The sequence below is a fragment of the Myxine glutinosa genome, chromosome 12, assembly GCF_964187855.1.
Source record: "Myxine glutinosa chromosome 12, kmMyxGlut1.1, whole genome shotgun sequence".
Lineage (NCBI taxonomy): Eukaryota > Metazoa > Chordata > Myxini > Myxiniformes > Myxinidae > Myxine > Myxine glutinosa.
Window position 1 is genome coordinate 32,583,043 of NC_136272.1, and position 14,690 is coordinate 32,597,732.

Genomic DNA, 14,690 nt, shown 5'->3' on the forward strand with positions numbered 1-14,690 from the left:
TACATACATACATATATATATATATATATATATATATATATATATATATATATATATATATATATATATATATATATGTACTGTGGTGTGTGTGTTGCAGGAGTGGGTCTGGTTTTGCATGAATGTATTTTTGTTTGAGTGGTGCATGTTGTAAGGGTAGGTGGTCGGTTGTTTTTTTTTTTTTTGGTGTGTGAGTGAGTGGGTGAGGGGCTGTGGATTCTGGGAGTGGAGGTGGTTTTGTTGTTGTAGTCTGTGTTCTCACTGGCGGGGGGTAGGGGTATGTACGCATCCAGGTGTAGCTGCTGCATGTGGAGGTGTATGTGCCCCTGCTGGCCCACCTTAGCTGACCGTATCGAGGTTGAAGGGCCGAAACGGGATGATGCTGAGGACCTCGACTGAGGACCCGGTCAGTGAGGAACACTTGTGACTCGGTGTGTTTTTAAATTAAATTATATATATATATATATATATGAATATCCAGGAAGTGTAGTGAAGGTAGTTTGTTAACAAAGGACACTGAAGAGTTACTCACAGCTGGGCCAGCATCACCTAAAGGTCCAGTAAGACCAGTTGGGCCAGATTCTCCCTTTCCTCCAGATCCTCCCCTCTCGCCACGTGGTCCACTTTGGCCATCATTACCCTAAAAAGGCACAGGTGAAATGTTTGAGGTAATGGCTGATAAAATAAGTAAATAAAAGTAAGTACAAACTCTATATACAGGAAGTGAAACAAAGGGCCAAATTTAAGTTTCAAAGCTCATTGCTTATCTGTACAATTCCTGCTCATGTCTATTTTATTTAATTGGAGGCAATACTTCGTTAAAGTCTCAAATCATTGACATTCCCTGCATATAAAAATTGGGAAAATAAAGTTGCAGTGCAATTTAATGGGAATGTATGATGTTTCTTCCATGGGACCAGAATGTTAAATGAGCTGCAACCACTATTATTATTATTATAATTACTACGACTACTTCTACTATGACTACTTCTACTACGACGACTACCATCATAATTAAATCAACCTTTTGTAGGGTTGGCCATGGGGAAAGTTTGGCCCAAGTAGACTGTTAAATCAGTACTACGAAATAAATGTCCTCTCGTGGCTGAGGTCAAAGGTCAGAAAATGTTGTTGAGATTGGTCACATAAAGACTAGTTTGTTTTGCATTAAATTAATCTTACGCACACACAGCATTGTCAGTGAGTGAGTTTTGTAGTCCTCAGTTATACTCTATATTTGTCAGATCCACAAACCTATGATTTTACTGTTTCTTTGGTACAAAAACATGATGAAAGGAAACAGTGCAAAACCATTCAAAGTACTTTGACATACTGCACTGCAAAGTATCCCAAATGAGACCTTCCTGCACTCTTTCAAATGATCCAGGAAGTGTGTCGTCTTCGAAAGTACTGAACCTACTTTGAAGCTCAGTAATTCCTAAAATAAGTGAAACACCGATATTTAATCTCTTGGGTGAGGACTTTTTCGGTTTCACCTTCAACATCAGAGGATGGAGCAGCAGCCTAGCAGAAGAGACTCCGGAATCTGGTGATATTTTAGCACCCCAGTAAGATGTCATGCTCAGTTAGCAATGGCATAGACGCCATCTCCACAGGTATTACCGTAGAAACACCAAACAGAGTATTAGTATCTTTCTAAGTAGCTCAGGTGTTGTGCATGTTCTGTTGTTTCATGAGTGTCATTGACATGTAATTTAAAGCACTATTTCCAGGAGATAGAGCATTTAAAATACACACATGTTGGCCACTTAATCCAGCGGGTCCACTTTGTCCGATGCTGCCACGCTCCCCCTAAAGCACAAAGAAAACAAATTAAATATCAAGACATACATCCATTTCTTTATGCTGTACAATCATTTAATAGGAATTGTCAGTAAACCTTGTAAACTCATTATAATATGGGATATATTTGAGTGACACTGGATAAAGTTACTCAGATATTATACATTGTAACATATAGGGTTACTTTGAAGAATTTTGACTGATATTCTAAATGATTATTTAGAGATTATTCTAGTTATGTATATGCTTATAAGTAGGGTTATTTATTGGTTATTATGCAGAGTGACATTGTGTAGAGTTTTCTTACTGGAGATCCAGGAAGACCTGATGGACCTGCTGAACCAGCCGGTCCAAACTCACCCTGTAAATAAAAAAAATGAACATTGGTTGGTTAAAGATAAAATAGCCACCATCATGAGAAGCATTGTAGAAGCCACAAAAACATCTGTGATGTTAAACCTTTGGGCAATATTCAAAGGTTTGTTGGAAAGTGATGGAAAAGTACGATTTTATTTTGCAACATCTAAGGCTTGTGGTGGAAGGATCACACACACACACACACACACACACACACACACACACACACACACACACACACACACACACACACACACACACACACACACACCTGTTATACAAGACAAACACAGTCACTAAACTTGGGGGAAGTGCCGTTACTTCCCGGGGCAACCAGTAAACTTAGTCAAACATACATCACATGTCAAAATTTATAAATAGGTTTAACACTCACCCGATCTCCGCCTGGTCCATTGGGGCCAGGAGGACCAACGGGACCGCCTGGACCCTATTGAAAAAAAAATAAGAAATTGGTCAATATATTATATATATATAGTTCTTAAAACAAGAATCCAATGCTATATATATATATATAATATGGGAGCGTACGCTGGATCAGCACGTCGCTGGGTTATTGGACGACTCCTCAGCAGCATCCCGACACACACCACTGCGTGTGCTATGGAATGAGGTGTTTTTTATGGTGGCTGGAGTGCAAATCCTGCCACCAACCATCGAGAGAGAGAGGACCCAGTACCCTGGTACTCCTTTCGCCGACCTCAGAAGGATGATAGGCTGAGTCAATCCCACCTGAGATTAATTCACAGCTGAATGGGATTCGAACTCAGGACCTTAGGATCCCAAGCCCATGGCCCTAACATATATATATATATATATATATATATATATATATATACATATATATATATATATATATATATACATACATATATATATATATATATATATATATATATATATATATATATATATATATATATATATATATATACATATATATATATATACATATATATATATATACATATATATATATATATATATATATATATATACATATATACATATATATATACATATATACATATATATATATATATATACATATATATATATATATATATATATACATATATATATATACATATATATACATATATATACATATATATACATATACATATATATACATATATATACATATATATATATATATATATATATATACATATATATACATATATATACATATATATATATATATATATATATATATATATATGTAAAATTTACATTGTTTAAATAGCACTTTTGCAGCACACCATTGTGATTTTGTAGTACCCTTACTCCAATGTTACCTCGAGAGTGCTTTATAAATCCAGTATATTATACTACCATATTTGTGTAAAAAAAATATTATATTGCCATATTTGTATGAAAAAAAAGAAGAAGTACTTAGGAGAGTTAAATCCCGGAACCATCTTACACTCTCTGTGTCAGGATTGCTGGTCTTACTTTCTGTCTCACTCAAACTACAGCTACCGGGCTAGCTTCAATCTCTTTCTCACAAACAAACATCATACACTTTTCATCTTACACTTTTCCTCTCTTTTATTTAAGGCCTGGCCTCGATGAGGGCCTGGAGCCTTCAACATAAAAATAAAATATATATATATATATATATAATGCTCAAATTTAGGAAAACAACCATTTGGAGGTTTGCAATGAAATATAGTAAAGTAAATATAGGGTGTTACAGAATAATTATCATTCACAACATCCCTTACATGTTTATATAATGCATTAGGAATAGTCATTGCTGTTCAATAAAATAGTAGGCCTATGCTTGTTGTGTGGATCATGGAATTTGTTTGAAAAAGAAAACTATGCATGTGTTTGCATTACTTTCATTGTACTAATCGAAAATGTTTGTGTGACCAGCTGTCAATCCTGGAAAACACGAAAGACATATAAGTGGATGACTTATAAAGGGAAGAGGAGGAGAACAACAACTTTTGTTCTGCCACATGTTACATGTGTGCCTTCCATCATGTCTGCTTGAAATGATGTGAACACTTTCCTTTCATCAATTTCAAGCAGAGGGATCACATGTTAAATCACATGATGAACTGACTTTGCATCTCCAGTTGAGGATGAGGCCATGGTTATAGAATAACCAGGTCCTTATCAGAGAAAGAAAATCATACTAAAGTGGTCAGGCAGCGTAGCTCACACCATTGTGAATTGGAAACATTATATTACATCATGATGTCACACCCATTCCTTCGTTCTTTTAGGATGACAGATTAATTACCTTCAATAACGAAGGTGGGTGGAGGTTATGTTTACACTGCTGTCTATTTGTTTGTTTGTGTGTCTGTTTGTGAACATCATATCTCAAAAAGTTGTGGACAGATTCGTATGAAATTTAGTGGAGCGTTTGGGTATGTGACAAGGGCGAAATGATTAGATTTTGTTGAAGATCCGGATCTGGATCCGATAATTTTTTAAGTGATTCTTCACTATTGAGTGAATGAATGAATGAATGATCGTTTTAAGGCCATTTTTCCCGGCTGGAGCGGGGGTTAGCCTTGCGGGCCCCATGACAATCATGGTTCCCTGTTTTGAGGCAATGTTTTATGGCCGGATGCCCTTCCTGTCGCCAACCCTTGGTCACACTCTTACGATGTGCAGGGATAAGAATAAGAAATAAGAAAGAAGAAGTACCTTTGTAAAAGAGATGAAACTTTAACTTTGTGTTTAGGCGAAGGTGTAGGTGAGCTAATGAATGAATGAATGAATGAATGAATATTGAGTATTAGGGCTAAAACCAACATATAGCATGGTATCTCAAAAAGTTCTGGACGGATTCGGGTGAAACTTGATGGACAGGTTGGGTGTCTGACAGGACGAATCGATTCGACTTTGGTAAAGATCCGGATCCAGATATGAGAATTTTTTAATGTTTAAAATGATCCTTCACCATTGAGAGATGGGGCCAAAAACGATATATAGCATAATATTTGAAAAAAAGTTGTGGACGACATATGACAAAACTTGTTGGATGAGTTGGGTAAGTGACAAGAACAAGCAGATTACATTTTTGTTCAGGTTCTGATCCAGATCCGACCTATGAGTGGGATACAAAACAAACTGTTCTGCCTCACAGAGGTATGCTCTCTTCTGAGTGCCGTTGTTGGTATATTATGTGGTCTGCCAATAAGGTAGTATGCATGTGTCATTAAATGATGGTATATATATTATAATGTGATGTCACATATTTAATGTTTTAAAAAACAAGACTACGTGACTTGTTTGTGTTTACTTAGATGTGTTTACCTAGAAGTGTGAATAAGTACTGATTGTTTGGCCAGCAATACAATACACATACCCTGTATCCATCCAAGCCTGGAGTTCCTGATGGACCAGCAGAGCCAACATTTCCCTGGTGATGAGACAAACATGAACATTTTATGGAAAATTGAACTTCGAAGCCTTTTCAGGAAAATATAATTAAATAAATAAAATCATACTAATAATAAAAACTTTATAATCAATAACATGCAACCAATGCAAACTTTAAGGGCACATGTGAGTCTTGAATGATCAGTAACTAGATCAGTAATTATCAGATGAGAAAACTAGGTTAATCGATCAATTTAAATTATTCCATGGACTTGAAAAAGGTTAATTGAGTTACACTCTTGGTTTCACTCGGAGCCAAGGCTCTGAGCTACTTATACTACCCACTGCAAAATGGTGGTGCAACATCAGGTGGCAGAGGTTGGATTTGTCTAAAAGAGGGCAAAATATAGCAATTTTAAATTGGGTGTGACTCCATGAAGACCTGTATTAAATCTACTTTAATCCAGATGTTCGTGTTGATTTTAAAGATTAATGGAATGGAAAATAAAGTGACTGATTATATTCCATCAAGAAGAGGGAAATGAAAATACAAAATAACCAATCAGCAGCTTTTCAAACGCAGCACTGGAAATGGCCGCCGTAAACCGGAGGCAGATGAATGCATGGACAGACACCATAGTTCAATATACAAGATAGCGTTTTCAAAAGAATTGCATGTGCCATAGCCACCTTATGGCCCCCTTTAAAGATGGAATACTCCATGAGACAGCACCCATCATAGTGTTAAATTAAAATGGAGATTTATCCTGAACTTGGATAAAAAATGGATAAAATGGATAAAATTTTACGAACAAACATTTACTAAATGACTTAAAACCTGGATAAAAAACATTTACTAACAACGAAACTATAACTGAAGGATAAATTGTTAGGCAATACTTACTGATGGACCTTTGCCACCTGGACCTCCCGCTGCTCCTGAATCTCCCATTGATCCTGGCATTCCAGAAGGGCCTTGTGGTCCAGCAGGGCCATCACTACCGACAGAACCCTGAAGCAAATTCATTTACACCTAAGTATAGGAGTGCATCATATGTTTTGCTATTGATATTGCATTGCTCTAGTAACTTGATTAACATCCACAGCAACAGTTCATATATATATATATATATATATATATATATATATATATATATATATATATATATATATATATATATATATATTGTAAGCACACCAATTACATTTTGGCAAACAAGATGTGGAACCTCAGTAAAAATGAAACAATCCTTTCTAGAATTGGAGGCAGCACCTAAACTACAATGATATTGGATTCAAGTTTGTCCCATTTTTTGTGGACGGTAAGAAATGAGGCAGAATGATCCCATCCGGGGCTTCATCGATGATGGACAGGAAACGTCTGCTGCTTAATCTCACACAGCCAAACAGGAAGTTAGCATGCTCGACTCGATGCTCAGCCAAATTGTTAATTCTTACCCCAGGATTGCATGTAAAACCATCGCCAAATGCTTGACATCCATGAACAATATTTGGCAGGTTATACACTATGAATTTCAGTGCACTGGTTATCATCGACTTTTCTGACATTCGTCTTGAGCCTGATGAGCATCCCAGAACATCAACTGTTAATGGTCTTCGTAGAGGAGCACATGTTGCATTTACAATGGGGGCATCTGCCACATGGTCGGGTTGGCGGTGACTAAACCGACACCCCGCACTGGCTTTACTAGTGGGGATGGTAGCCGTGACACCCTGCAAGGACTAAAAACAACACCTGGCAAAGGGTGGATGAGCTCCCTTCTCCCTTCAGAGATGGTGTCTCCTAAAAACACGAAATGGGGGAAGGGAAATTTAATTTTCCACCTGGCCTAGTTATCCCCTTCTTGCACAGTGTTCCTTTGTGAAGAGGTTTCCTTGTTTCAGGATGAGGTGAAGGTTTTGCCAGTTTTTCCTCTTCCTCTTTCTCTCTGTAGAACTTCACATTTCGTGGCTCTCAGCATTGTTTAGGGCGAATTCCAATAAATAAATAAATCTCCCCATCTTGGAGAGGAACTAACTGAAGTGGAAGAGCTATCAGCCTCCTTGGAGAACTTCCTGGTAGACTTACATGGTTATAGTTGGTGCCCAATGACCTCCCTAGATTCTCTCCATCACACCTGAACTATTTCAAGCTTTGATCTCACTGTTAAACGAAGTCCACAATCTGGAAATGCGCAGGTAATGCGAGCATATACTTCATACTTCAATGACCCAAGGTTTTGACTATTTTCCGCATCAGTCCCACATCATCAAAAATGTCATCAGTCCCACATCTGTCATTGTCTCCACTCAGCCAATCATCGCTGCATTGCACTCCTCTCCATGCACTCTCCAACAGTCAACAATTTGTGGTCCTTCATGGGATCGTATAAAGTGTTAGCTCAAGCAATTCCCAGATGTTCCAGTCGACTAGCTCTGCTTAATGATGCTTTGGCAGGTTGTCAATCCACGCAGAAGACCGAGTGGTCTGAAGGCCTATACAGTGCCCCCAGTTCACCTCAGACCAACTAACATGTTGATGGCATCCAATTTTTTTCTTACAAAGGAAGAAAGGTGTGTGTAGTTTGAAGTTGCCAGTCATGAAGGAAGCGGCATAGGCTTTCCTGGTTAAAATACCAAAATCGAGGCTTAACGTACACCTCGACTCTTTTGGCCTTTTCTTTGAGGAAATCGGACGCCATTTTGAATGCCTGGTGTGTGGCCAAGCTTGATACTCAATGAATGAACCGACTCTGTGTGCTTGTGCTACTTGTCCAACTGCCATTAAAAATGCCACTGCAGTGGCAGATAAAGTGCAAATGGGCCCAACATTGAGGACATCGAGTCTCTCGTGTGTGCAATTGAAGGGACGTAGCAGTGAGTTTGATGGATGCACAGGATAAATTAGATTGTTTTGAATTGAATTGTATTTGAACTCTCACCTTAATAGCTAAATTGATTTACAATGTCATTCTGGAGCACTTGAAAGACATTGTAAAGGAAATGATTGTGGACAAATCACAAAGGGACTGATTGTAGACAATGCCAAAACTGGCCTTCTGAACCACTCTGAGACTTTTTAGATGTTGTAGAAATCTTTCAAACCTTTTGAGTAAAACTGGAAGTGTCTTTTAATCTAAAATACTCGCAACATGTTAGTGTTATGGATTGTTATTTGAAGGGCCAACTGACTGTCAAAAATGTGTACTCACAGCGACTCCATCTGCACCTTCTGCACCAGTGTCTCCCCTGGATCCCCTTGCCCCAATAGGTCCAGGAAGTCCATTTTCACCAGAGGATCCAGCAATCCCCTGTGAGGACAGATCAACAGAATGAGTTTACTACAAAGAATGTTGATGCATGAAAAGGCCATTTGGGCCATTATACCTGCACGACATGAACACCGCGTTAGTAAATCAATCAGTTTGTCAACTCAATTACTCTGGGAAAGGGGGAGGGTGGAGTAGGTAGGAGTAGTGAGAACAGTTGGGGGCAGTGACAACCGTTATCTGTGTTTATTATTGCAAGTTAACAACCTTTATAAATATGCATGAAACAAACTGCTCAAGTAAATAACAAGAACAGTGTCATTTTATAGTATCAGTAATACTTTGTGTGTCCACCCTTTGCCTTCTTGAGTGCCATTACTCTTTTACCCATGCTTCCTGTATATGACTGATACGACTGCGCCAAATATCCTGTAGTACAATCCACAGATATGTAAAGTGAGTTGGGTTCCTCTTGTTCTAGTCTGTTTACAGGTAATCCAATATGGCCTCGATGGGACTCTTGTCTGGACTCTGGGGTGGCCATTTTAACTCTTTTAGCTCACCAGCTGTAAACTTGTTTTCCAAGTACTGTTTTACTAAATTGTAAGTGGGTTTTGGGTTATTATCTTGTTGGGAAATGAATCCTTTTCCAATTAAATGATTTCCACTACAAGTTAGTAGCTGCCTGGTGCTGCAGTATCTCCTTGAATGAATGAATGAATGATCATTTTAAGGCCATTTTCCCCGCTAGAGCGGGGGTTAGCCTTGCGGGCCCCATGACAATCATGGTTCCCTGTTTGAGGCAATGTTTTTATGGCCAGATGCCCTTCCTGACGCCAACCCTTGGTCGCCTCTTACGATGTGCAGGGAGACGGTGTATCTATTCTAAATCGGCGTACACACCGTGATCATTCATCCCAGAAAGCTGGTACTCAATTTGCCGACCTCGGAAGAATGACAGGCTGAGTCAAGCCCCCTGGCATTAATTCAGCGATCGACCGGGATTCGAACCCAGGATCCTAGGATCCCAAGCCGGCACCCTAACCGCGAAGCCAACACCAGGCAAAGCCAACACCTTGTACTTCTTTTTTTGGTTTCATACACCAAAAGCTGAGATACAACCCCAGACAGTCACAGAGCTTGCGCATTCTGTTGAAAAACTCTTCTGCACTTATTTTATCTCTACCCTCCACTATCTTCAATATCTCTACCGGATTCCTTCGTATTCATCTTTTTCTCGTGTAAAAAGTCCTGTCTCCTTCAGCCACCCCTCACAGCTTCGTCTGGCTAACCCAGAAATTAATCTAATTACTCTACACTAAACCCTCTCCCCCGATGGCAGCTATGTCTTACTTCCTCAGGCCTTCCTCATTACTAAAACACAATATTCAAGAGGAGGCCTAAACTGAATTCCTGTAGAGTGTTAAGAAGACCACTTTTGATTTGTAATTTATCCACCTGCGACTACAACCTAAAACCTTGAAGGTAATATGAAAGGCACTCCACATGAAACCCACCTAAATATGAAAGGAAATCAATTCATCACTTCTGCAGCTCAACATCAAACCAACCCATGTCACTCTATGGCCACCCATGTACACACCAACGACATATGAAACATACAACAGCTCAACTTTATTTTCATATTCTTAATTTTGTACCTTCTCCCCCACAAAACACCTCCATGTGCTGTCAAATTCACAACTATCGATCATCACAGAACATAGAACATTGTCCCTCAAACAATATCCCAACTATCGCCCCTGCCATTCACTCTTCCGAAGCAACACTTGATTGTGAAATGAGACTACATCTGGCTGGAGTCCGGCGTGGACGCCACTCCTCCCTTATGCAATATCAACATAACAGAACACTTAGAGTCTTAGACACACTAAGTTATGGAGTACAACACACACTAAACCCAACATGTCCCCTCTGTCTATATGCCCCACAAACCATCACACATATGACTAGCTGACCCTTCATGACCATGACCCATGCTGACCCTTCATGGTCCATCACAGACAACTCTGGGAGCGTCCGGCATATGCTGCTGGATATTTGAGATCCACCGATCCTTTCGCTTGACGAAGAACCGAGGCTACAACAACAACAACCAAAATTATATTACCTTATACATCATTTTTTATAACATGAACCATTCCTGGGTGCTTTTTGAAGTGTGTTTGGGGTTATTGTCCTGCTGCAAGACCCATGACCTTCGAAGGAGACCCAGCTTTCTGACAATGAGTTCAACATTGCACTCCAAAATATCTTGGTAATCTCCTGATTTCATGATGCCATTCACCCATTCAAGGCACCCAGTGCCAGAAGCAGCACAGCAACCCCAAAACATCGCTGAACCTCCTCCATGTTTGACTGTAGGGAAGGTGTTCTTTTCTTTGAAGGCTTCATTTTGTTTTCTGGAAACATAGAGATGATGTGCTTTACCAAAAAACTGTAATTTGGTCTCATCTGTCCACAGGACATTCTCCCAGGTGGATTTTGGCTTCTTCAGCTGTGTTTTGACAAACTTCAGTCAGGCTTTCTTATGTCACTCTCTCAGCAGTGGGGTCCTCTTGTGTCTCCTACCATCGAACCCCCTTTCATTGGGTTGGCGACGGATGGTGTGAGTTGAAACTGCCGTACCTTATGTCTGAAGGTCAGCTTGAATCTGTTTGGAAGTTGATCGAGGTGCTTTCTCCACCATTTGAATAATCTATTGCTGCAATCTTAGATCAAGTTTTCTCTTGCGGCCACGTCCAGGGAAGTTGGCTACAATGCCATGAGCCTTAAACTTCCTGATAACATTGCGTACAGTGGACACAGGAACATCAATGTCTCTGGAGATGGACTTGGAGCCTTGAGATTGTCCATGCTTGGCTACAATCTTGTGTCTGATCTCCTCAGACAATTCTCTGGTTTTCTTTCTTTTCTCCATGCTCATTGCGGTACACACAGTGACACGGAACAGCAGAATGACTCCTTTTCTCTATTCAAACTGGTTGAATGAGTGATTTTTATATTGCAGGCACCTGCAACTCACCTTAGGTGAGTTGAATTCCAAAGTAACGGAGAATCACCTGCTTGAAATCGAATTATTGTTAACAACTTCTAAGAGGTGCCAATAATATTGTTGGGGTCATTTTAGGATTTCTGTGTGGAATAAGCTAAGATTTAGTAATTGTTTCAGCTTTTTTTTGTTTTGTTCCACTGCAAACCAAAGAAATACATTTGTGGCTACACTCATTGTTTAAACACTCATTGTTTAAATTCCTGGCATTGGTAGAGAGCATTCTTTAGGTTTTCCCTTCCTGTAATTATTTTGTTTTCTCTCCTGCCCTTATCAGGTATGTTAACAGTTGCGGTTCCTCCCTTTTTAGTCCATTCACAATTCTATTTTATCCTAAAACACGAGTTGTTTTAATTAAATGTGACATTCTTTGAAAATCTCATATAATCAGTCATACCTGTACTCCTGCACCTCCTGCTGCACCCCTATCTCCAACTGAACCCTAAAAAAAAGTTAAATGTTTAAAATAAGTAAAAAAGAAAATTCACAGCAAGGCAAAGTTAGCTCATTAGGTGTTGTTATTAAGTAATATCTTACGCTGTTTCCAGATGCGCCACGCTCTCCTCCTATTCCTGCTGGACCAGCTAGACCCTGCATGTGGATTGGCCGGGTGAGTGGACGGGGAAGAGAGGAGGTATGGTAGAGATTGGGAAGAATGGAAAATCAATGGCAATAATTCTCAGGAATACAAATCTTCATCGTAGATGATAAAGCAGTTGAATCTCATTCACATAATGTGGGCGACAAAGAAACAAAATAACTCCACATGGTGATACAAAAAGATCAGTCCATAAATTAGATGTGAGGGGCAATCTGCATATGAAGTATACGAGCACACCCACTCTGTATGGCAGCAGCGGGAAGGGTAATGGCAGGTGGCAGGAAGGATGGACATCCTCTCTCGGGGGAATATAGATTACAGTAGATCTAGGCTTAGGCGTCAAAAACGTCAGGGATGTGTTCAGTTACCAAGTTTCTTGTGGAGCGCTCACCGAGTGGTTTAAGCACTCAAGCAAGCACTCCATTCAAAACTGTTGATAAGACGTGTGTTGGCATCTGAGATGAAAGATCCCAGGAGTTTGGTGCAACTAATAATGGATAATCCAATAACATCCAGGATACTTCTTTTGCAGTTAGGGGAGGATAGAAAAACAAATATTTACTTAAACATTAAATACATGTATAGAAGGAGACAAATGGAGTGGATTTTAAACAAAGGGTTAAATTTACTGTCAATTGAGAATGGCATGCTTCTTATCAGAAATAGACATGAAATGACTTGTATGGAGGGGAAGAAGAGGAGCGGCCAAGAGAGTAACTACAAGATAGAAACTTAGGCTGTAGAAAAGGTAAGGGGTGGAGGTGGGACTGAGATGGGAAGGATCTGGGCAGGAAAACATACCATTGTTCCAGGACCACCGGCAGGACCCCTTTCACCTCGAGGACCTTCTGAACCCTGTAATAATAAATAAGTCAGCAGGTGTTCATGAGCTACACATTCTAACTGCACTGCTCATTCAAAGCGGAAGATGAGATAAAAGAGTGTTGTGCAAACGCAAAGATGGACATTTCTTTTTTTCTTTACAGAAGCTAGGCTCATGGAAGAGCAAGGTAGAACTGACAGTGGGACGAACAAGAAGGGGATAAACGAACAGGAAATGAAGGCAGATAGAGAATGGGAGTAAATACTGAAATCAGTGCAATTAAGAAGGTTGGGTTAGAAAGGGTTAATGGGGGACAATGAAGATCATGGGGCAAAATGGGGGATGACACACTGTGGAGGTGCACTGCCTGCTTCGGGCCTCTGGAAGGTGGTTCCATAGAGAGAAACAAGGAGTAAAATAGTTGAGACGTGCGGTCAGCATGTATTTTGGAAGTTTGATCAGGAGAGTGTTACTGGAAGAACGTGCGCATCCTGGAGTTGCAGAAGACTGAGAGAAGGGAGAAATGTAGAAGAATGGATGGTAGAAAACAGAAAAACCACCAACCTGCCTGCAATGTGAGAGACATGAACCTTGTGCTTCGGGCTTTTCATGGAGATTCCAATAATATTAAGAACTTTAGATTCAACAAAATATCCAGGAGAGACAGATGGGCCACCAGTTTATAGGTGAGACTAGTGCTCCCTTGAGCTATGGACAAAGGCCCTCTAGATTGTATAACTTCGATTTTATAAAGAAAGGCTTGCATTGATGGAAGCCAGTGGTGCTACGTGGTCGGCCAATGAAAGGTTATGGCTGATAGTGAGGGTGAAATCTCTACCAGTGGATGACCAGGGAAATAGATAGGTCGGTTTGTTTTATGACCATTCCAGAGTGATAGGGTGAGACTGAGATTTTCTATTGAAGGACAAGTTCAATTTATCAGACTAATGTCAAATCATTCCCAGATCAGCAGAGAGAGATGCAACTGCTGTCTGTCTAGCAGAAGGATCGGGTACTGTAATCACAATATGGAGTCATCTATAAAAAGAAAGAGATAGTTTGCAAGAGCATCTGAGAGGTCATTAATATAGATGAGGAAATCACTTCCTTGGGGAACTCATGCCTCCACTGAGTGAGGGGAGGAGAGCGTTCCATTGATGAAAACACGTTGACTGCATGAGTGGAGGAAGTCAGAAATTCAGGAATGAAGGTGGCTTTCTATGCCACAGGCAGAGAGCTTGGCAAACAAAGCAGCTTGTCAGACTGTTGAATGCCTGAGATATGTCCAGGGAGATAGTCCTAATGTCTTTTTTGAGATTTAGGTCCTCTGGCTATTGTTCAGAGAGGAGCAGAAGCATGCCAATAGTTGATTGACTGGGGTGGAATCCAAGCTCATGG

The 14,690-nt window shown here is 39.9% G+C and overlaps 1 protein-coding gene across 1 annotated transcript in view; it reads right to left on the reverse strand.

Moving 5' to 3' along the window:
* LOC137437990 (uncharacterized) overlaps positions 1-14,690 on the reverse strand; it is a 51,479-nt gene that overhangs the window by 11,822 nt on the left and 24,967 nt on the right. Inside the window, exons 24-33 of the mRNA XM_068132819.2 lie at positions 13,271-13,324; positions 12,406-12,459; positions 12,266-12,310; positions 8,739-8,837; positions 6,431-6,538; positions 5,513-5,566; positions 2,555-2,608; positions 2,111-2,164; positions 1,759-1,812; positions 533-640 (exon numbers count right to left, since the gene is read on the reverse strand). Coding sequence (XP_067988920.2) covers positions 533-640; positions 1,759-1,812; positions 2,111-2,164; positions 2,555-2,608; positions 5,513-5,566; positions 6,431-6,538; positions 8,739-8,837; positions 12,266-12,310; positions 12,406-12,459; positions 13,271-13,324 — 684 coding nt within the window. The remainder of the gene's footprint in view (positions 1-532; positions 641-1,758; positions 1,813-2,110; positions 2,165-2,554; positions 2,609-5,512; positions 5,567-6,430; positions 6,539-8,738; positions 8,838-12,265; positions 12,311-12,405; positions 12,460-13,270; positions 13,325-14,690) is intronic.